Source organism: Schistocerca gregaria, chromosome 4 (assembly GCF_023897955.1).
Source record: "Schistocerca gregaria isolate iqSchGreg1 chromosome 4, iqSchGreg1.2, whole genome shotgun sequence".
NCBI classification, from domain to species: domain Eukaryota; kingdom Metazoa; phylum Arthropoda; class Insecta; order Orthoptera; family Acrididae; genus Schistocerca; species Schistocerca gregaria.
In genome coordinates, this window is record NC_064923.1 from 498390512 (window position 1) to 498413239 (window position 22728).

The 22728-nt window shown below is 39.4% G+C and overlaps 1 protein-coding gene across 1 annotated transcript in view; it reads left to right on the top strand.

The window, feature by feature from the left end:
* Nucleotides 1-22728, top strand: part of LOC126267412 (roquin-1) — a 246290-nt gene that overhangs the window by 114626 nt on the left and 108936 nt on the right. Inside the window, 1 exon segment of the mRNA XM_049972641.1 lies at nucleotides 22076-22204. Coding sequence (XP_049828598.1) covers nucleotides 22076-22204 — 129 coding nt within the window.

Below are 22728 nucleotides of genomic sequence, written 5' to 3' on the forward strand. Positions count from 1 at the left end.
ACCAAAACTTGTTGTTTTTAACTAGGTTCTGTTCCCAAAAGTGCTGGGCAGTTCTATGCTGGTGTATAAAACTTTCACCATTCAAGGGCTTGGTAAATTTTACAGCTTCAAGGGAAAGTATATTCTTAGTTAAAATGGAAAAAAAATGTACTTTCACAAGGAGTGTGGTGTGTTTTCACCCTGAAAAAGTGTATTTTTAACTTTGAAAACTGGGCAAAATCTGAATTTTTTTTCTTGTTCATATACAATGTGTCCCATTTATATTGGCCACCCTAAATAACTGTTTGTCCAGATGCAAATTACAAAATGTTTCAAGCAAATGTTCTTTAATCATCAGGAGGACATCAATCAGCATGACTGCCTTCATTGTAGCTTTGTTTTTTACAAAGATATGAACAGCGGTATGACTCTTTTCAAATGGCACCCTGTATTTTTTATTTGGTAATTCATTTCCTCCCCTAAAGACCTATTCAAAAATGTATCACAGTGTACCATACACAGTGTTATTAATTACATAACACAACATTGACGTTGACACTTCCAGCGCTTCATGCAGGTACTCGGGGTAATGGAACACATCCACGTCCTGACGTTGACAGAGGACAAATATAAACATAAGTAGAATGCACACCCATCATTCCGTCAACCATTGTCAGTTGATAAGTTGTGTGAGTAGAACGTACACCAACGAATAGAAGGTAGAAATGCTACTCACCTATGGGGAATGTAAGTTAGCAGAACAGTAATTGCAATACTGTTTTCTTATGTACGGGTACATTTATCCAGGATCACCACTTTGAGCAACTTTGAATGTTCTACTCCCGGCAATAATACAGGAGAGTCAAAGCCAATTTTGTGTTATATTTTTACGTGGTTTTCATTTGTTTTCTGACAATTCCAGCAAGTGGATGAGTTTGTGATCCCAGGCTCAAATTCAGTGTTGTGTTATGTAATTAATAACATTGTGTTTCAGTGAATGGTACACTGTGATACATATTTAAATAGGTCTTTACGAGAGGAAATGAATTACCTAATAAAAAATACAGAGTGCCATTTAAAAAAAGTCATACCACTGTTCATATCTTTGTAAAAAAACAAAGCTACAGTGAAGGCAATCATGCCGATTGACATCCCCCTGATGGCTAAAGAACATTTGCTTGAAACATTTTGTAATTTGCATCTGGACAAACAGTTATTTAGGGTGGCCAAGATAAATGGGACACCCTGTGTACACCCTGTAATAGTACTTGTCAGATCCATGCCATGCTGAACTGCTGCTGCATCATGTTCCAAGGCTGGACCAAAATGCTACTAATCAGATAATCATAATTTTTTACTTCATCATTGTATATTATTTTCTAATATCAACATAGTTTCCTCAGAGAAGCCTTAGTATGTGTTTGAAATTCAGCAATTTTTTTTTTAAAAAGTATGAACTACAAGAAAATATTATGAACATTCCTATGCAGCTAGTCTATGTAGTGTTTGGAAAAGGTGTTTTTAAGTCTATCACTTAGGAAGATACTGAAACCAAGCAGAGCTGTACCCCAGAAAAATGTGGACAGACAACTCCAAATCTTGCATTGTAGGAACAGGTTGATTCATATGATGTATTCATCGTAACCTATTTCCAAAATACAACTCAATTTTTGTTTTAAATGTGCATATTTGTGAGGCTCTGCTGCCGGTTTTTAATAGTACGGTACCTCTAATTGAAATTAGATTGGCACAGAAACTATTAAAAGGGAGGGGGGTTCACCAGACGTAATGCCACTGGCCTAAAACTTGGCCATGTTATTAAAGCCAAATAAATGATTTGTGATTCTGAGGATAGAAAATGCTCTTATAAGGACAATAAATTATTATTTGAAGGCTGTCAAACTTAAAGAGCATGTAGCATCTTTCAAGAGGCTACACAATCATCTGAAATTTTGATAATTTAAGAGAAAGGATACCACTGACCAAACAGCAGAAACATCGAGTCATTGATTCAGCAGATGGATTAGGGTGAGTGACTAGAGAGAGAAAGAGACAAAGTGGGAAAGGGGGGTTGGTGATGGGTAGCTAGTGGCCTGGAGGAAGGCAGGACATATGCTGCCTAGGAATGTTTTTGGATGAAGAGGTGGCAGGTTCACAGTTTAGCCATGTGATACATGGATGTTGGAGCTAGTGAGGTGCTGCACACGATTAAGATGAGGTGGAAACATGCATTGGGAGCTCCTTGACAGGACAAAGGAGGGAGGAAACTGTTTGGGTAAAGGGTGTGTGGACAGTACTAGAGATTGAGGCCAAGAGGATTATGGAACAAGGGATGTATTGCAAGGATAACTTCCATCTACCAAATTCAGAAAAGTTGGTACTGGAGGGAAAGATTCAGGTGGCATGGTTTGTAAAGCAGCTGTTGAACCCTAGCACGCTGGGCTCAGTAATGTGTTACGCCATTTGGTGGTCACCTTTCTTCTTGGTCACAGTTTGCCTGTGGCCATTCGTTCTGGTGAAACAGAACAGCTGTGCAGTGATTGGAAAAGAATTGGCATATGAAATGGCTACTGTCATAGATAGCCCTGCCTCTGTTGGAATAAAATAAGCCTGAAGCAGGAAGTGCTGTGCAACTCTGCTGGAATCATTGCACAGCTTTTTATGTCAACAGACTAACCAACCAGCTGACCACCAGAATGAATGACCACTGCCAAACTGTGACCAAGAACAAAGTTGACCACCCAGTGGCACAACATGTAGCTGAGCACAACGTATTTGACTTCAGTGATAGCTGCACAACCCATGCTACCTGGATGCTTCCCTCCAACACCAGCTTTTCAGAGCTATGTAGATGGCAGTCATCCTTGAATACATCCTTTGCTCCCACAATCCTCCTGGCCTCAATCTCTGCTAACTCTCTTTCCTCACTCACTCTGTCCAATTGTTTCTTCTTACTCTGTCCTGTTACCTCTCTCAACCCACACCTCCATGTTATCTTCATCGTTCAGTGCTCCTCACCAACTTCGGTATTCAGGGATGACATATGTAGCGCTTGTAACAGCCACCCCTCCCATCCGAATTCCTAGCTTGTGCACCTGTTGCCTTCCTCTGAGCCACTAGCTGCTATCCTCAACACCACTTCCTGCTTCCCACCTCTTTCTCCCTCCAGTTACCCCATTCTAGTCCACCTGTCAAACTGCCAGCCCAGTAATGTACTATAGTGACGCATCATAGGCTAGACAGTGTTCTGGTTTTGTGATGGCGGTGCAGAAGCGAGGCACTGTTGGCAAGCTTGTGAATCCCTGCGACCCACGTTTATTGTGCCAGTGCACTGCTGCTGCCAGTTGAATTCAGTGTTGCCAGATAGAGATAGGTTCCCCTCGGCATAGAATATATGGCCATTTTTAAGACTGATGACAATTTTAAATCAAACACTGGATTTTTAAAATAATAATTTAGAGTATAAGATACATCAACATTTTGGAGGCAATTTATTAAAGAAAAAAAGTGTGTCTTACAGTCCATAAAATATATTAACATAAAAATGTGATTGCTTTTTTGCCACTACCTTTCCAGGGTTCTAGATTTGCAAAGATGATGAAAGTGTATTTATGAACCAGGTGATAGACCGAATGCATGCCTTTCAACAAAATGTCTTAAAGCATATAGATATGTAGAAACACAAAAGTAAGAATTACAATGTCACACACCTTGTAAATGTGGCAAGTAAAAGTTATGTGTATGCTGGAGATTGTAAACTACTTCCGGAGTGTGACTGATTGTCACTCTTTGAGATGATATCTGCTGTAATGTGTATGACAAAGTAACTTGTAGTTTGGCAGAGCATTCGTGGAACTACCCTGATGAAAAAGACCTGAAGGTGTTTTCACTAAAGCTGCGACACACATTCCATAAAAGTGTTCAGCTGGGTACATTCTCTGCAGGTCCCAGAGTATTGACAGTTGGTAATGATGCATAGCAGAAAATTGTCATCTTGATGAAAAAGCCATTATTCATCATGTGTTGAATGCTCGCAGCCCCCAGAATAAGAGTAGGCTAAGGTAATGCAGTTTGTGTCTATTTTTACAGCTTTTCACAGGCTGCAAAGTGCATCATTAATGTTCATTTGGGACACGGCAATAAAAAAGTGATAGCCTTGCCTGTTACAGCAAGAATCCTCATTTTATGCCACTATCCATCTATCTATCCATTGATAAACCATTTGTATGTGAACAAAAACTGTCAGTCGACAACATGGCGGATAATGCAGTGCGCCTGTGCAAAATACGCAATAAAAAGTGTTTGTGTCGTGGCAAAAAAGAAGAAAGGCCAAGAAAAAAAAACAAGGAGAGGAGAATGTAAGTAAAATGAACAACTGATAGTGTGTGACTTTAAACTCGTGAAATTGAAGTAAATGATTGGAATCGTTGCTTTTGCACAGGCCTGCGGCAGCATCCAAACTGCTGTCGAGATTGTACTACTGTAGTAACTGAAGATCCATGTAATTTGCCAGCTGAAGAAGGGGGCAAACCTGAAATGCATATTGGCGTAAATAAAAATCCATTAAAAAGTGGCTGGTTGCCGTATTTTTTCAGTGAAATATCATTATCCACGGCCACGGAGCTCAACACGGCCGACTTCCTTCCCTGTCCTTCCCTAATCTGATGGGACTGATGACCTCACTGTTTGGTCTCTTCCCAGAAACAACCCAACCCAACGTAGTAGTCCTTGAAGTCATTATAAAATTGTGATTATTTATTGAAAATGCCAGATTGGTTTCTGCGACCACTGTAAACAGGTCTCCCCAGTTCCATTCGCAAATGTCACATAGGAAGAACGATTGTTGGTAAGCATTTGCAAATTAGCTCTAATTTCTCAAATTTTCTCGTCATGATCATTTCGCTAGGTGACACTTCTTAACAAGCCTTTCACCACTTTATATGTGCTTATTAAATTGCTCCAATCTACTTTGTTTATGAACATACCTCCGAAACTGCAGTTACAAATTGTAAATACCACCGTGTCCTTACATAATGTGAACAAGAAACTCGTAATCTGGAATTTTGGTGTGGAATTAATTATAGAATGTGGCACAAATGAGATGACGCAGGGTTGTGGTAGCAGCTTGCAGCATTTAAAAGCAAATTGTTAGCTTTTGAAACTTAAGTATTTTTTGTTTGTAACCAAGATACAATATAATAGTCCTTAGTTTTTAAATGAGATAGTGCAGAGTGCTGAAAAAAACTTTTAAATTCTTGTGTTATTGATTTTGAGCATCAAAACTGCAAAAGAGCAAATCATTAATTTGCATAATAAATCAGTAAAAAATGGTCATTGTACTGCAACATACTTGTAAAAACATAACTAGACTGAAGTTAAAATCTTCTGGATTGTTAGGTGGCGTCATATTTCTTCAAATAGTGGAAGTTTCAGCCCCTCTGCTGGGATCTTCTTCAGGGTCTAGTGGCGACCAGTGTAAATTAGTCAGAGATACACAATAATTGGTATAATAATTTCTGTTGTAGTCTATTGATGATACCTAGAACAACAGTAAATTCATTTTCAAAGTTTCGTAAATAATTTTTATATATGATTAAACAATCATTAAATTTGCAACTGCAGACAATGCTTACTAAGTTTGGCAATACAAACCTTTAATATGAACAATTAACAAAGACAGTTTTAGAATAAATTGAACACACCAGCAGCAACAAGAGAAGTGCAATATCAAGTTGGAATCCTACAAGCTTATTCTGAAAAAGTTGTTTTAGTGGTGTGCATGTTAGAAGGCAGGTAGTGGGGCGACGTGCAGTGGCAATGAGCAGTGTATCATGTGACACTCCAGCTGTTAACGTCATTCCGCCACATATGCCAGTAGCACATGCATCGGGGTGCATGTAGAACATTCAGCATTTATTTTCATGCTATTTTAAGTAAATTCATTATGGCTGATATAAAGCAAACATGACAAGCATTATGTTAAGAAGTGCAGTGATAGTTCTTTGAGCACATGAATTCTGCTAGGCAGAGTGAGAAGCAGAAACAGTGGCCGGATGTAGTGCTGTTGGCTGAGTTGGCTGTTACTAGGGTAAGCTGGAGGGTGAGGTGGCTGTTACTAGGGTAAGCTGGAGTGTGAGGCATGGGACAGAGACCGAGAGCACACTGGTGACACCACAAAGTACTCTCTCTCTCTCTCTCTCTCTCTCTCTGTGTGTGTGTGTGTGTGTGTGTGTGTGTGTGTGTGTGTGTGTGTGTAGAACACATCCTACAGCTGCCTTCTTATGTGCACCCCACAGTAACCTAAGATTACTAAACCTCCATAAAATTCAAGACTGCAGTAGGGTATAAAGCAGGACCTCTTGTATCTAATTTGGTTTGTAACATATCATTGGAGATCTAATAACTGTAATTAACTAAAGCATAACCTATAAATTATGACTTCCTTTGAATAAATATGGAGAAGTATACTTTTTGATGGTTTAGTAGCAATGTAACATTTTCCTCTCCTTTAGTATTCTACAGTTGATTGATGCTCTATACTGTGTCCTCAGTAGGCTAACATTATTTACCTCTACATTTGCAATACACTATTAAGTGCTTGGCAGAAGATACTTACCATGTACCACATATTAGGGTCTCTTCTCATTCAATTTGTGTATGGAGTATGGGGGGAATGGCCGCTTAAATGCCTCTGTGGACTCTGTAATTAGTCTAATTTGTCTTCACAGTTCCTACTGGAGTAATACACATGGAGCTGTGGTATATTCTTAATTTCCCACTTGGGACTAGTTCTCAAAACTTTGTAAGTAAACATTCTGGGCGACATCTATATCCATACTCCACAAGCCACCTGACACTGTGTGGCAGGGAGTAATTATGCGACCACTAACGGGTCTCCCCATTCCCAGTTCCATTCGCAAATGTCACATGGGAAGAACGATTGTTGGTAAGCATTTGCATTAGCTCTAATTTCTCGAATTTTCTCGTAATGATTATTTCGCTAGGCGACACTTCTGAACAAGCCTCTGCAGATTTGGGTTTTCAGCATTTGTGTTTCCTCTCTTTTGAGTCAAACAAACCAGTAACCATTCGTGCTGTCCTTTGTGTACATTCAATATCACATGTTAGTTCCGTTTTGTATAGGTCCCATGCACTTGAACAATGTTGCAGAATTGGTTGTGTGAGTGTTTTGCAAGCAATCTCATTCTTGTTGTTGCTGAACTATAATTGGTTTCATAGGCTACAATGTAAAGTACACAGTTTTATGTTTATTCACATCTAAAGCAAGTTGGCAATCATTGCACCATTTAGAAATCTTATCAAGATGTGACTGGATATTTCTGCATTTTCTTCTGGTAGTAGTTCATTATAGATAAATGCTTCATCTGTAAAGAGTCTGAGATTACTATTATTATTGTTTGCCAGGTCATTAAATACATGAGCAGCAAGGTCCCATCCAATTTGCTAAATGTATGCCTGAAGTTATTTCTATGTCTATTGACGATTCCCCAGCGAAGATAATGTGCTGTGTCCTCTTTACCAAGAAATCCTTAATCCAGTCACAAATTTTATTTGATACCTCATATGATATTACTTTCATTCATTGGGTAAAATGCTTTTCGAATGTGAAGAAATACTGCTTCCATCTGATGGTTGCCTTGATCTGTAACTTTCAGGATGTCAGTGGAAAAATCATGAGTTGGGTTTCATGTGATTGAGGTTTTCAGTTGGTGAACTAACTAAATGCATTGCATATTGTTTCTGCAACATCAGAAACAATAATCCACCAGGCTCAAAACAGTGTGGCAGCACAATAGGTTGCTCAGTCAGTCCGCATGTTGTCTGCAGTTTATAAGTTCTGAAACATTCCAGAGAAAATGTAGCAGCACTCAGGCATGTATGAATGTACTGCTTCAATGGGTATCCATTTGACCACTGAATGTTGTGACTGTGTGGCAAGTTGTTACCTTTACTCCTTTCAGTATTTATATTAAGTAAACTCTTTATTATGATAATGATGAAACAATTATCTTGATATAGCTCAATTTTTGGTAATTTAATTTTTAATTAATATACAACACAAATATTTAAAATATGTTCTCATTTTATGAAAATAGGGTTTGTGGTTGTATCATTCTTTAAAGACTGATTAGATGCAGTTCTCAATGGTAATATCCTGTACAAGCATCCTCATGTCCAAATAACCACTGCAATCTACATATATTAATTTGAATCTGACTCCTGTATTTGCCCTTTCAGAAAAGACAAGATCACTTATATTTTTATTCAATGTTAACAAATTCTTCTTTTTCAGAAATGCTTTTTTTGCTATAAAAATTTTACGTTTTATATCCTCTTTACTTCAGCCATCATCAGTTATTTTGCTGCCTAAATAACAACACTACTCTACTTTTAATGTCTCTTTTCCTGATCTAATTTACTCAGCTTCACCTGATTTAATTCGGCCACTTTCCATTATTCTTGGTGTGTGTGTGTGTGTTTTGTAAATATTTCATCTGATATCCTCCTTCCATGACACTGCCCATTGTGTTCGATTGCTCTTCCAAGTTCTTTGCTGTCTCTGACAGAATTATAATGACACTGCAAACCTGTAATGTCTTGATATCTTCTTCCTGGATGTTAATTTCTGCTCAAAATTTTTCTTTGGTTTCCTTTACTGCTTGCACAATGTACAGATTGAATAACATCGGTGATAGGCTGCCTCACTCACTTCTCAACCATTGCTTTCCTTTCACATCCCTTAACTCTTGTAACTGCCATCTGGTTTCTGTATTGTTGTTGTTGTCGTCAGTCCGAAGACAGATTTGATGCAGATCTCTCTGGTGCTTCTGTATTCTGTGAAAGCTTCTTCATCTCCAAGAAACTATTTCATCCTTCTGAAACTGCTTACTTTATTCATCTCTTGGTCTCCCCCTATGATTTCTGTCCCCCCCCCCCCTTACTTCCTTTTAATACTAAACTGGTGATCACTTGATGTCTCAAAATATAAACTGTCAACCGATCCCTTCTTCTCTTCAGTTTTTTTCTAACAAATGTCTTTTCTCTCCAATTCTATTCAGTGCCTCCTCATTAGTTTACATGATCTACCCATCTAAGTTTCAGCATTGTTCTGTACTACCACAGTTCAAAAGCTTATATTCTCCTCTTATCTAAACTGTATTATTGTCCATGTTTCATATGTGGCTACATTCCATACAAACAATTTTCCAAAATACTTTCTAACATTTAAATCTATATTTGATGTTAACAAATTGGACCATCATCAGTTATTTTGCTGCCAAAATAGCAAAACTCCTCCACTACTTTTAGTGTCTCATTTTCTGATCTAATTCCCTCATCTTCACCTGATTTTATTCAGTTACTTTCCATTGCCCTAATTCTAACTTTTGTAGATGTTCATCTTACAATCTCTTTTCAAGACAGTTGATTCCATTCAACTGGTCTGCAAGTCCTGTGCCATTTCTGACAGAGTTTCTGTGCCATTGGCAAACCTCATAGTTTTTATTTCTTCTCTGTCTCCAAATTTCTCCTCAGTTTCCTGTATGCTTATTCAGTGTGCAGATTGAGTAACATAAGGGATATGTTACAACCCTATCTCTTTCCCTTCTCAATTACGGCTTCCTAATGTGTCCTAAGACTCTTACAAATGCTATCCAGTTTCTTTGCAGGTCACAAATAGCCCTTCACTCTCATCTATTTTATCCCTGCTACATAAATTATTTCAATTATTCCAGTCAGCACTGTCAAAGGCTTTATCTAAGTCTACAAATGCTACAAGTATTGGTTTGTCTTTCCTTAACACATCTTCTAAGATAAATCATAGGATCAGTTTTGGCTTGCATGTTCTTACATTTCTCCAAAACTAAAACTAATCTTCCCCGAGTTTGGCTTCTGCCAGTTTTTCCATTGTCCTGTAAATAATTCATGCCTGTATTTTGCAACACTTTGGAGACCAAGCCCAAGCTTAGCTCGAGCTGCAACTTTGTGTCCAAAAGATTGTTGTATTTGTTGTTGTTGTTGTTGTGGTGGTGGCGGTGGCAGTCTTCAGTCCTGAGACTGGTTTGATGCAGCTCTCCATGCCACTCTATCCTGTGCAAGCTTCTTCATCTGCCAGTACCTACTGCAACCTACATCCTTCTGAATTCGTTTAGTGTATTCATCTCTTGGTCTCTCTCTACGATTTTTACCCTCCACGCTGCCTTCCAATACTAAATTGGTGATCCCTTGATGCCTCAGAACATGTCTTACCAACCGATCCCTTCTTCTAGTCAAGTTGTGCCACAAACTCCTCTTCTCCCCAATTCTATTCAATACCTATTCATTAGTTATGTGATCTACCCATCTAATCTTCAGCATTCTTCTGTAGCACCACATTTCCAAAGCTTCTATTCTCTTCTTGTCCAAACTATTTATCGTCCATGTTTCACTTCCATACATGGCTACACTCCATACAAATACTTTCAGAAACGACTTCCTGACTCTTAAATCTATACTCGATGTTAACAAATTTCGCTTCTTCAGAAATGCTTTCCTTGCCATTGCCAGTCTGCATTTTACATCCTCTCTACTTCGACCATCATCAGTTATTTTGCTCCCCAAATAGCAAAACTCCTTTACTACATTAAGTGCCTCATTTCCTAATCTAATTCCCTTAATTTGACTGCATTCCATTATCCTCGTTTTACTTTTGTTGATGTTCATCTTATATCCTCCTTTCAAGACACTATCCATTCCGTTCAGCTGCTCTTCCAAGTCCTTTGCTGTCTCTGACAGAATTACAATGTCATTGGTGAACCTCAAAGTTTTTATTTCTTCTCCATGGATTTTAATACCTACTCTGAATTTTACAAGCAACCTATTGCTCGAAAACTGGACGCATTTCATATGAGAACAATGTACAGACGTCTTGACTGGTGCTGCCTTCTGCTATGCCCCGACAGGTGCTGCCATCTGTTGTCAATTTCTAGAATTATTTTGATTGAAACATTATCGAATGTAACAGATGGTGTTGTGAATGGCTGAGCAAATGTGATCGTGTTGATGTAATTTCATGGATGTACTTGTTAGGTTTCACAGATTTTCTTTAATTCTGCTACAAATACATCATGTTTGTTGAGTGAGCAAGAAATTTTGGAAGCTCAGTTGGAAAAAATTCCTCAGTAACACAGCTTGCTCGTTCTTCTAGGGAGGATGATTATACTTTGTCATGATTATTTTAAAATTTCTTATCTATCAAAGAACTGAAGTAAATGTGAAAAATAAATCTTTAAACTTGGCCCTTTTTTTAGTATGTACTGCTCTTGAAGATAACATCAAATACATATATGCCGGTAACACTTTAAATAGTGGCACAAATGGTTGTTTTTCTATGCCCAAATTTTTGTTAGTGGCTGGTCTCCGAAGTTTGAAACAAATAGTTCGGTAATATTAATACCAATTATCACCTGACTTCTTTGAAATTGGAATTATTACATTCTTCATGAAGTCTGAGGGTGTTTTGTCCGTCTCATGTCTTCCACACTGGGTAGAACAAAACAATGAAACATCCAGGATGGAATGTAACAATTATGAGGAGGAAAGTTGCTACTCGCCATATAGCGAAGATGCTGAGTTGCAGATGGGCACAACAAAAAGACTTTCACAATTAAAGCTTTTGGCCATTAAGGCTTTCATCAACACTAGACATGGGTGCATGTGAGCCCCCCCCCCCCCCCCCCCCCCCCCCCCACACACACACATGACTGCAGCCTCAGGAACTGAAACCACCCTGTGGTTTATGGTTTCAGTTGCCTGAGGCTACAGTTGTGTGTGTGTGTGTGTGTGTGTGTGTGTGTGTGTGTGTGTCAAGTGTTGACGAAGGCTTTGATGGCCGAAAGTTTTAATTATGAGAGTATTTTTGTTGTGCCTATCTGCGACTCAGCATCTTCACTATATTGGTGAATAGCATCTTTCCTTCGCATAAATGTTACACTGAGTAGAATAGTTTTTCATGGCTGCCTCTCACAGGACTCTTGAAAATTCTGATTTTATTTCGTGTACTTCAGGTTACTTTTTTAGACTTGGGTCTTTCAGTGCTCTGTCAAATTCATGTCAGTGTTATATCTCCCACCTCATCTCTCTGCACTTCCTCGTCCCTTTCTAAAATATTGGTTTCAAGCTCATCTCCCTTGTAGAGCTCCTCTATATATTCCATTCAGGCTTGCTTAGTACTGGCTTGCCATCTAAACTTTTGTAACTCATACAGTCTTTTCTCCAAAGGCCTATTTAATAGTGTTTGTCCTTGCATTTGTCCGCTGACCATTTCTGCTTAGTCATTTTGCTCTTTCCGACAATCTTATTTGTCAGATATGTGTACTCCTGTTTACTTGCTTCATTTGCTGCATTTTTAAATTTCCTCATTTCATTAATTAATTTTAATGTCTTTTGTGTTATCCAAAGTTTTATACTAGGCCTTGTCTTTACCCATTCGCCTCCTACTGTATTCCTTTCACCTGCTTCAGTCAGCAGTTGCCAAATACTCTCATTGAAACTCTCAACTGTCTCTGATTCTTTGCTTGTATCCAGCTCTCATCTCCTTAATTCCCTTCCTTTTTGCCGTTTCTTCAGTTTTAATCTATAGTTCATATCCAGTAAATTATCGTCGGAGTCCACCTCTATCTCTAGAAATGTCTTCCAGTTTCAAATCTGGTTCTGAAATCTCTGTCTTACCATTATATAATCAATCTGAAGCCTTTCAGTGTTCCCAGGCCTCGTCCAAGCATGCAACTTTCTTTCATGATTCTTAAACGAAGTGGCAGCAATGATTAAATCGTACAATTTTACCTTGTCCTACTTTCCCTACTGTCAAATTCGAGTTCCCTTTCCAGTTAAATTTCTCTACCCCTTAATAATCTGTGATAATTTATTTTATCTCACACAGTCTTTCAATCTCTTTATCAAAGCTGATTGCCATATAAATCTGGACGACTATAGTGGTTGTTGGCTTCATGACCATTGTGGCTTATGACAGTGCATTTTGTATGTTGTCCACTGTACCTTACCCATGTTCCTATTTTCTTATTGATTACTGGGCTACTTCTGTGTTAACCCTACTTGATTTTTTATTTATAACTGTGTATTCACCTAACAAGAAGTTCTGTTCTTACTGCCATCACACTACACTAATTCCCACTATATCTGACTTCAGCCTGTCCTTTTGCCTTTTCAAATTCTCTAATCCCCTTACCTGAATAACAGATTTAACATTCCATGCTCCAGCTCGTAGAATACCAGTTTTGTTTTTGATGATGACACCCTCCTGAATAGTTGCTGCCCATAGATCCGAATTGGGGGGCTATTTTACTTCTGGAATATTTTAACCAAGAAGATGCCATCATCTTTAAACCACACATTATAGCTGCAAGCCACCAGTTAAAAAAATGGCTGTAGTTTCTTCCCCTTACCTTTAGCCATTTGTGGTACCGTCACAGCAAGGCCAGGGTGGCTATGTTACAAAGCCAGCTCAGTCAGTCATCTAGACTGTTGCCCTGCTCACCCTACAGCTACTGAAAAGGCTGCTACCACTCTTCAGGAGTCGTATGATTGTGTGGTCTCCCCACAGATACCTCCATTGTCGTTGCGGTCATCTGTATCATTAAGACACTCATGCCACTCCCCCCTGACATGGTTCATGGGTTTCTTTAAAAATGGCATGAATTAAAGAAATTGTTATATTCAGATCTGTCTTCATGGGATATTCAAATCACTTTAGTGTGCATTTTATTTACAAATCACACACACACACAGTTTTGCGGTACATTAGCTTGTGTCTTTTATTTTTGCATCATTGCTACTCTTTCAATCATTTAGGGCGAGTATTACATTATTTAACAGGAATGAGTATTATTATTATTATTATTATTATTATTATTATTCCATGTGGTTTAACAGTCTAGTGCAAATCTTTCATTTGAATGGGACCTAACACGCCCCAGTACTCCTCCTAGGGAAAGTAGACCTGCAACATGGAATCTGAATACATGTCATCTGTGGTAAATCTTCACATTATTGAGAGGTGAAGGCTGAGTTAAAAGCAGACTGAAATATTCCATGGTCCAGCCAGGATTTAACACCAGTGCCCTTACTCCCGTTATATGTTATGTGAAGCAAAATAGGCTCTTTAAATTACAGCTGCTGTTGGTCAGGCAGAATTGTATTTTTCTTGAATAAGTTCCCATGTAACCTTTATCTTTTATTTCAAATATGCATTCATAACATATTAAAATTGGAGCTCAACAAAGGAAAAAACTTATTGTCATTTTTTAATTTTATTTATTCAGTGCATATTATCAAGAGGAAGTTTTTTATAAAACTGATCTAGTTACTTTGCTCTCATACTTTCTCCAAGACTGCAAAGTTTCAAATACTTATATTATACTGAAATTTGTGAACCTTGTATACAGCATTACATGAAATTGGAATTACACCATACACATCTGCATCCTGCAAATCTTTGGAATTGTAAGAAGCCCTGAGAGGTGCACTCATCAGAAGACCCAGAAGTCCTTGCTATGTTTGTCTTGATGTCTGTGTGAAAGTACTCATGAAACTTCATAATGTGCATGCTAGTAAACATAGCAATGCTGACCATCAGTATATCACTGAAGTAAACGGAAAATTTACTAGAGGCAAGCTCTAACGTGTACAGTACAAGAAATCATGTAATAGATTAATGGTCGTTCCAGCTCATTAAATGCTTGTTATTTTTGTGTAGTGCCCATTCTTACTCTGGTAGCAGTCTCGAGTAACAGAAATGGCATCTTGCTTTCTGAACTTTCCTCAGATGAAGAACTGGTCCAGAGCAGCTCTGACAAATTTTGCCCCTGTGAAAAAATTGAACATTATCTGGAAGGTGATTAGGAACAATAGTGCACCTTCTGTATATATAAAGACCACAAACTGAAATACACTCCTGGAAATGGAAAAAAGAACACATTGACACCTGTGTGTCAGACCCACCATACTTGCTCCGGCCCCTGCGAGAGGGCTGTACAAGCAATGATCACACGCACGGCACAGCAGACACACCAGGAACCGCGGTGTTGGCCGTCGAATGGCGCTAGCTGCGCAGCATTTGTGCACCGCTGCCGTCAGTGTCAGCAAGTTTGCCATGGCATACGGAGCTCCATCGCAGTCTTTAACACTGGTAGCATGCCGCGACAGCGTGGACGTGAACCGTATGTGCAGTTGACGGACTTTGAGCGAGTGCGTATAGTGGACATGCGGGAGGCCGGGTGGACGTACCGCCGAATTGCTCAACACGTGGGGCGTGAGGTCTCCACAGTACATCGATGTTGTCGCCAGTGGTCGGCGGAAGGTGCACGTGCCCGTCGACCTGGGACCGGACCGCAGCGACGCACGGATGCACGCCAAGATCGTAGGATCCTACGCAGTGCCGTAGGGGACCACACCGCCACTTCCCAGCAAATTAGGGACACTGTTGCTCCTGGGGTATCGGCGAGGACCATTCGCAACCGTCTCCATGAAGCTGGGCTACGGTCCCGCACACCGTTAGGCCGTCTTCCGCTCACGCCCCAACATCGTGCAGCCCGCCTCCAGTGGTGTCACGACAGGCATGAATGGAGGGACGAATGGAGACGTGTCGTCTTCAGCGATGAGAGTCGCTTCTGCCTTGGTGCCAATGATGGTCGTATGCGTGTTTGGCGCCGTGCAGGTGAGCGCCACAATCAGGACTGCATACGACCGAGGCACACAGGGCCAACACCCGGCATCATGGTGTGGGGAGCGATCTCCTACACTGGCCGTACACCTCTGGTGATCGTCGAGGGGACACTGAATAGTGCACGGTACATCCAAACCATCATCGAACCCATCGTTCTACCATTCCTAGACCGGCAAGGGAACTTGCTGTTCCAACAGGACAATGCACATCCGCATGTATCCCGTGCCACCCAACGTGCTCTAGAAGGTGTAAGTCAACTACCCTGGCCAGCAAGATCTCCGGATCTGTCCCCCATTGAGCATGTTTGGGACTGGATGAAGCGTCGTCTCACGCAGTCTGCACGTCCAGCACGAACGCTGGTGCAACTGAGGCGCCATGTGGAAATGGCATGGCAAGCCGTTCCACAGGACTACATCCAGCATCTCTACGATCGTCTCCATGGGAGAATAGCAGCCTGCATTCCTGCGAAAGGTGGATATACACTGTACTAGTGCCGACATTGTGCATGCTCTGTTGCCTGTGTCTATGTGCCTGTGGTTCTGTCAGTGTGATCATGTGATGTATCTGACCCCAGGAATGTGTCAATAAAGTTTCCGCTTCCTGGGACAATGAATTCAAGGTGTTCTTATTTCAATTTCCAGGAGTGTACAAAACTGCTCAACATAACGTAACAATGGATTTTACTTACATGGCTTGCATTCTTATACATCAATGAGCCGAAACATTATTATGAGAACTGCCCACCATGATTTGACGTCCATGACTCTTCTGAACGTGGGATTTAGGCGCTTGTCTTCTTGGTAAAGTAGGATAGACTGTGATATGTGGCATCTCTACCAAAAGAGCATAATGCTGGTGCTTGCACAAGTGTTTTAGAGCTCACTGTTCATCACACATTATTGAACATGGAGCTCCGCAGCAGATCACCCCTACATGTTGACATTTCGACCCACCAATATCGTCAATTATGACTGCAGTGGACATGGGACCATCTGGATACAACCATCAATCAATGAAACATATCGGCTTTCCAGTTGTGTGATATTTTTGCTATACTATGTCAAAGGTCGTGTCCACAAACATTCATTGAGGTGAATGGCAGCAGGCTGGTGGGAACTGTATCATGCCATGGTAGACTTTTCTGTGTTTGCGTGGGAATGTGGTAGTAATCGAAGACACGCTGAAAGCTGCGCACAACATGCATCCCTTCATGCTTGATGTCTTCCCCATTGGCGATGTGGTCTTTCAGTAATATAATTGTTTGTGTCTCAGAACCAGAACTGCCACAGTGGTTTGAGGAGCGTTATAGTGAACTCATGTGGATGTCTTGGCAACTAAATATGGCTGATGTAAATCCTATGGAACCCATCTGGGTTTCTATCAAGTGTCATCACTGCTTATGCAAGTCAGTGGCCCATTATTTACACTAATTACATGACCTATACGTAGACACCTAATGCCACATACCTCCACAAACCTACCAGCAAGCTATTGGATCCCTGATATACAGAATGAGTGATGCACTTCATTCCAATGCTGGACAAACTAGCTATTAAGCTGGTGGTCATAATTGTTTTGGCTCTTCATTGTCAGTGCTACATTTGTTGGATCTCTTAATTAAAATATGGAGAAAAACAGGTACACAATCTAAAACGATAAATGAATGCACATTTTACTTGCATCAGAAGAAACAGACCAACAATGAAGAAGCTAGCACGGGACTGCCTCCTATTAGTCTTGCTAAATTGAAAGATAGGGATGAAATTCCCCCCTACCCCATCCCACCCACAGACACAAAACCAGCATTATTAATTTGTATCACAGTAACAACAGTGTAGGAGGGTAGGTGAGGATTTGTACCAGAGTCGTATCAAAACAAATTCCGCAACAGTGGAAAATTCAGGATGGAATAATGACATATTATGAGAAGGATAGTTGCTATTCACCATATAGTGGACAAATACGAAAAGAACCACACACACACACACACACACACACACACAGAGAGAGAGAGAAAATTACAGTCTCTGGCTGGTCTTGGCAGCCAGAGACTATGGCTGTGTGCGTGCGTGTGAGATCATGTGCATGCGTCCGTCTCTCTCTCTCTCTCTCTCTCTCTCTCTCTCTCTCTCTCTCTCTCTCTCTCTCTCTTGCCTCGTCTCGCCTACCTCCGATGAAGGCCTTTTTGGCCCAAAGCTTACTTGCTGACAGTCTTTTTGTTCTGCCTATCTGTGACAGCATCACCGCTATATGGTGAGTAGCAACTATCCTTTTCATAATATGCATTGTTCATCAGTGCCATGCATGTTACCAGTGTAGATAATTTGTCTGATTGTTTATTCCTGTTAAAAGGTTACCCCTTTTTTCTGTTTTGGTAGTAGATATCATGGGTTTAGTTTCAGTATCCTTGGGTACATGTATTGTGCTACTAATAAGACATCAATAGATAGTAGGGGGGCCATCAGACAGATGTTGTAGTCATAATGAAATATGCCATAGTTGATGGAAAGTCAAAAATTTCTGGAGTGTTGCTGACTTATTTCACTTAACCAGAGATGGTACTGAAACACTTGAAGAAGCCTCCTATATTGTTGACGGGTAATACACATGGAATGTTATAACACAAACTGTCAAGAAATTATGATTGTAAGCTGTGTTATCTTAGTGAGTGAAGAAAATGAATTCATTTATTGGTTAAAGGGAAAAACTTTCGGCTTGTAATCTTGGTATGTAAGTGCTAATGTACAGGTGTTAGGTTAATGGGTAAGAATGTTCCACTGTTTATGTGCAAATGCGAATAATGATGTTTGGAGCCTGCTCTCTCTCTCTCTCTCTCTCTCTCTCTCTCTCTCTCTCTCTCTCTCTCTCTCTCTCTCTCTCTCTCTCTCGGTGATGTTTTAATTTTGTAGGCTAACAATAAAAATCAGTAAATTCAGTTTCAAAGCCTACCATTCTCAGGAAAGGTGTCTGAATCAAGGTGAATGATTTGTAGGTGCGTCACCCTATTGTTGCAAAATACATTACTCGCTAATGGAAAAAAAAGATTAATGCATGAAACACTTTATTTCCAATTGTCATGTACATACTCTTACAGTAATTGTTTATTCCATCAAGGTAGCAAAAAAGAATTATTTTGATGAATGGAGACAGGTGAAATTTAGAATTTGTTCGGCACGTTTTAGGAATAACAGAGTATCAGGTATTTCCAAATAGATCATTGAAGTTATATGTACCAAAGAGGTCATGTTGAGATGGATTATGAAAAAGTTCAAGGTGAAAAGTATCAGGTGCTATATCAAGAGCATGCTGTGTTCATTTAGATGTGTGATACCTTCTTGGTGGCCACGAAGTACTGATCTGTGACACTTAACAAGACCAGCTATTCATTTATTTCATACTGCCAAAGTTTTGCTTTCTTAACCTTCCATGTTCACGTTGTTTTTGTTACACATGTAACTTTACACTTCAGTCGCACTTCATCACTTACTCCCTTCCATTTGTTTATGCAATAATCCAATGAAAGTTGAAAATTATGTGTATTGTATGCTGCTGGATTCTGAATTCCAACACACATTTTCAGTTGTTACTTTCTGCTGTTATTATCTGCTATTAAGTCTTTCTTGAACATGAGATGTAAGTGATGTACGTTTTCTCATGAAGCCGTCCTGCATATTTTGCTCTTCTCGTTTTTCCTGAATCTTCAAAGGTATCCAGATTAATGGAAAAGTGAGGATGATTTGCAACTCCTATCAGTGTTTTTTCCTGTATCAGTTGTCAAAAATATGCCGGTGGCAGCTTACTTATTCATCTACTTGCCTACAATTTTCATTCTTGGGAATCAAATCAGTAAATATCCCTAGTCATTCAACTGATTTATCCTTTCTTGCCCATTGCAAATGTCTTGTGATAGTTGTTGCTTCAATTACACACTCACATTGTTTAGATGACATCATTAGTGATAAACTGTCACATTGCTTATCTCTTCATCTATTAGGGGAGTAAAATGGGCCAGTCATTAAGTCACTACAATTGGTTGCCAGAGGAATGAGAATAAAATTCTGGATGGTTCCATTTTTGAGGCCAAAGCCCATTCCATTCCAATTTATTCACCACAGCCTACCAATAACATATGAATGTACTACATATAGCATGCATGTACAGTCTTCATTTAGTTTGTTAGCTGCCATGTAGAGAAATACAAAGAAAAAAAATCTATAGTTAAAATACAGTTAAATATTGAAAGAAAAATCTGACAACCACGTGGCAGCAGACCAATAACCCATACAAAAGTTATCAGATTCATTGGCTTATGTTCACAAAATTCTCTCAGCTGACAGAAAACAAAGAAGAGGCTGAAGGAAAACTAATTTTTAGTAGCAAAATAAAAAAGCTTATGCAGCCTCTGATGGGGTGGGGGTAAGAATTTTGAGACTAAAAGCAGTAAAGTTAATGTTAGTAGTGCTGCTGATGACTGCAGCGGAAAATTAGGACTGTAGAAGAGACTCACTAAGTCAGAAATAAATAAAAGACAAGTGACATGGAAGAAAACAATATACAACAAAAACTAGACAAATGAAATACTATACAGTCAATGTAGAAGAGATGGAATACGAAAATGGAATAATTGAGTAAAATAAGTGCATAGATGCAAATGAACAAGATGGATTGGTGGAAAGAAGAGAGACTTGAAGGGAGGTGTCAAAATTAGGAGAAGTTGAAAGAAGGTAGGAGTCTTAAAAAATTTTGAAGAGTAGTTTCTTACATGTGAAATACTGACTTACTGGTCATGGGAGAAAGCAGCAAATCACTCCAGTACTATCCTACTGTTATGGTGCAGTAATATTTAGTACAATAAGCTTGTTTCATCCACATATTCTGACTGGCAGCTTAATTGGCAAGCAAACAGTGGTGGCTGAATGGTTGGAGCATCACTTCAAGTGGAATGTTATGCACACTCTCCCATTACTAACTCTTGGTGGAGTGGCAAGATGTGCAGAATCTGGAAAGACAATGAAAATAAGGGCAAATGATGGGGATGATATGGGTCAGTATTTCATTTCTTCCTTCCAGCGTAAGTACTTCATTACTTCACATGTGGAAATCTGCTCTTCATTTAATATGCTTTGTCCCTGCAACCCAGAAGTTACATTCTGCTTCCTGTTGTATTCTTTGTTATGTTGTCTCTTTCTATTTTTATCCCTCTTACCCTAGTTTCCATTGTACCCTGTGGGCAATTCATCCCCCTTTTTCCCCCCTAACCTGATACTTAGCTTCACAGGACCAACTTACTGTCCCCTCCCTTTAAACATAAATTGTTCATTTATTATTTGTTCTCCTTTTAACAACTGCAAAATGAAAAATGAGGTCAGACTATTACTCACCTGCAGATAAATGATGAGTGATACATAAGCACATGTAAATGACAAGAAAATCAGGTTGTCTTTCGAGGTTCACTCCCTTTTCACATCAGTGTTTGTATGGTACCAACAAATAAATGTGTGCTTTCATAACTTTGCCTACACACCACCCATCAGTAATCTGCAGGTAAGTGGTACCATGTACTTATTTTTCATTTGTTGTTAGTTATTTCCATTATTGTCGTGTTCTGTTTATTTTATGTAGTAATTTTTCAGTTTTCACACCTTCCAGTGATGTCTGATGTGAAATCCTTAGTTTTCTAACCCTTTCAAATTCTGCTATTATCCTGAATATTTCCTAACCTTTACGAGTAAAAAGGCTGGTGAATCTTATAACTTGCGCATATGTCTGTCATTCTGCTGCTACATGTTAAATAGTATATATGAAAAATATTGGGTCAAATATTGAAACATAAATTGTGTGAATTTTGTTATGTAGCAATTTAGGGGTTAGCTTGGTGACAGTTATCGAGATGGTTATTATCTGTTCACCAATGTCACTCCTGTAAATGTTAGGTACTAAAAGAGTTCCCGTGTCTGTGGTTTCTCTTTTACTGTATATTCCACTGTGTCAAGCTTATTCTTCATCATCAAAGCTCCTGTGAATGCCACACATCAATTATGCCCTTCAGTTTTATCTATTCCTAATTTTGGAGACATATAATGACCTGTTGATGTTATTTGTCCTTGTGTAAAATCAACCAGTGGCCCTATCTTCTGCAGAATAAAATGGAAATAGTACATCTAGGGTGCCCCAAGTATGTTGTATTGTATTGCACAGGGCATTCTTAGATCTGCTTCCGTTATTTGTTTGTATGAATACAACTGTTCTTATCCATTGTGTATTACAACAACTTGTTGTTTACCTGTGTGAGGGGGGATAGGTGATAGCAATTTTGAAATTCATTAATATAATATCTCATTTTTTTGTGTATAGAAAGTCACATCCAAGAGCTTAGCAGCTCTTCATCAGAGGAAGCTGGAAATAATTTCCCAGTTGGAGAAAGTTGTGGGAATATCTGCTGCATCAGCAATTTCCAGTTCTACTTCTTCCCAGGCCAGAGCGGTAAGAGTACTAAAAAAAAAGTTGTGCACCAAAGTTAACAAATGAAACAAGAAATACATATACTGAACGATTTTTTAAACTTTCACTTATTCCCATAATTAGCACCTTAAAATATAAAACTGGTGGCTGTGGTATGGTGTGTGGTGACCCAGGTGGAAAATCTCAGATATGGCGCTAGTTTTGTAGCATCCACCAGGCAGATGTGGTTGTATAGGAGTTGATTTTTTAAGTGAAGCAATCTGTAAAGCAACTAAGTCATCACACTAACAATTCACACTGAATTCATGACCAAGCAAGGTGGCTCTGGACTTGCACATGGGAGAAACTAGTCCAGCTGATCTCCATTTACTGTGGTTTTTATAAATTGATCCACCCATATCAATTTGAGAACTAAGTGTGTATCAATAGGTATCCAAATCTTATGGGGCAAACATGCAAAATAGTGTTGTACCAGGCCCATATATTTAAAAATCGGGAACATCTGCACAAGGTATTCTTTATGTTAATTGAAGACTTGCATTCCA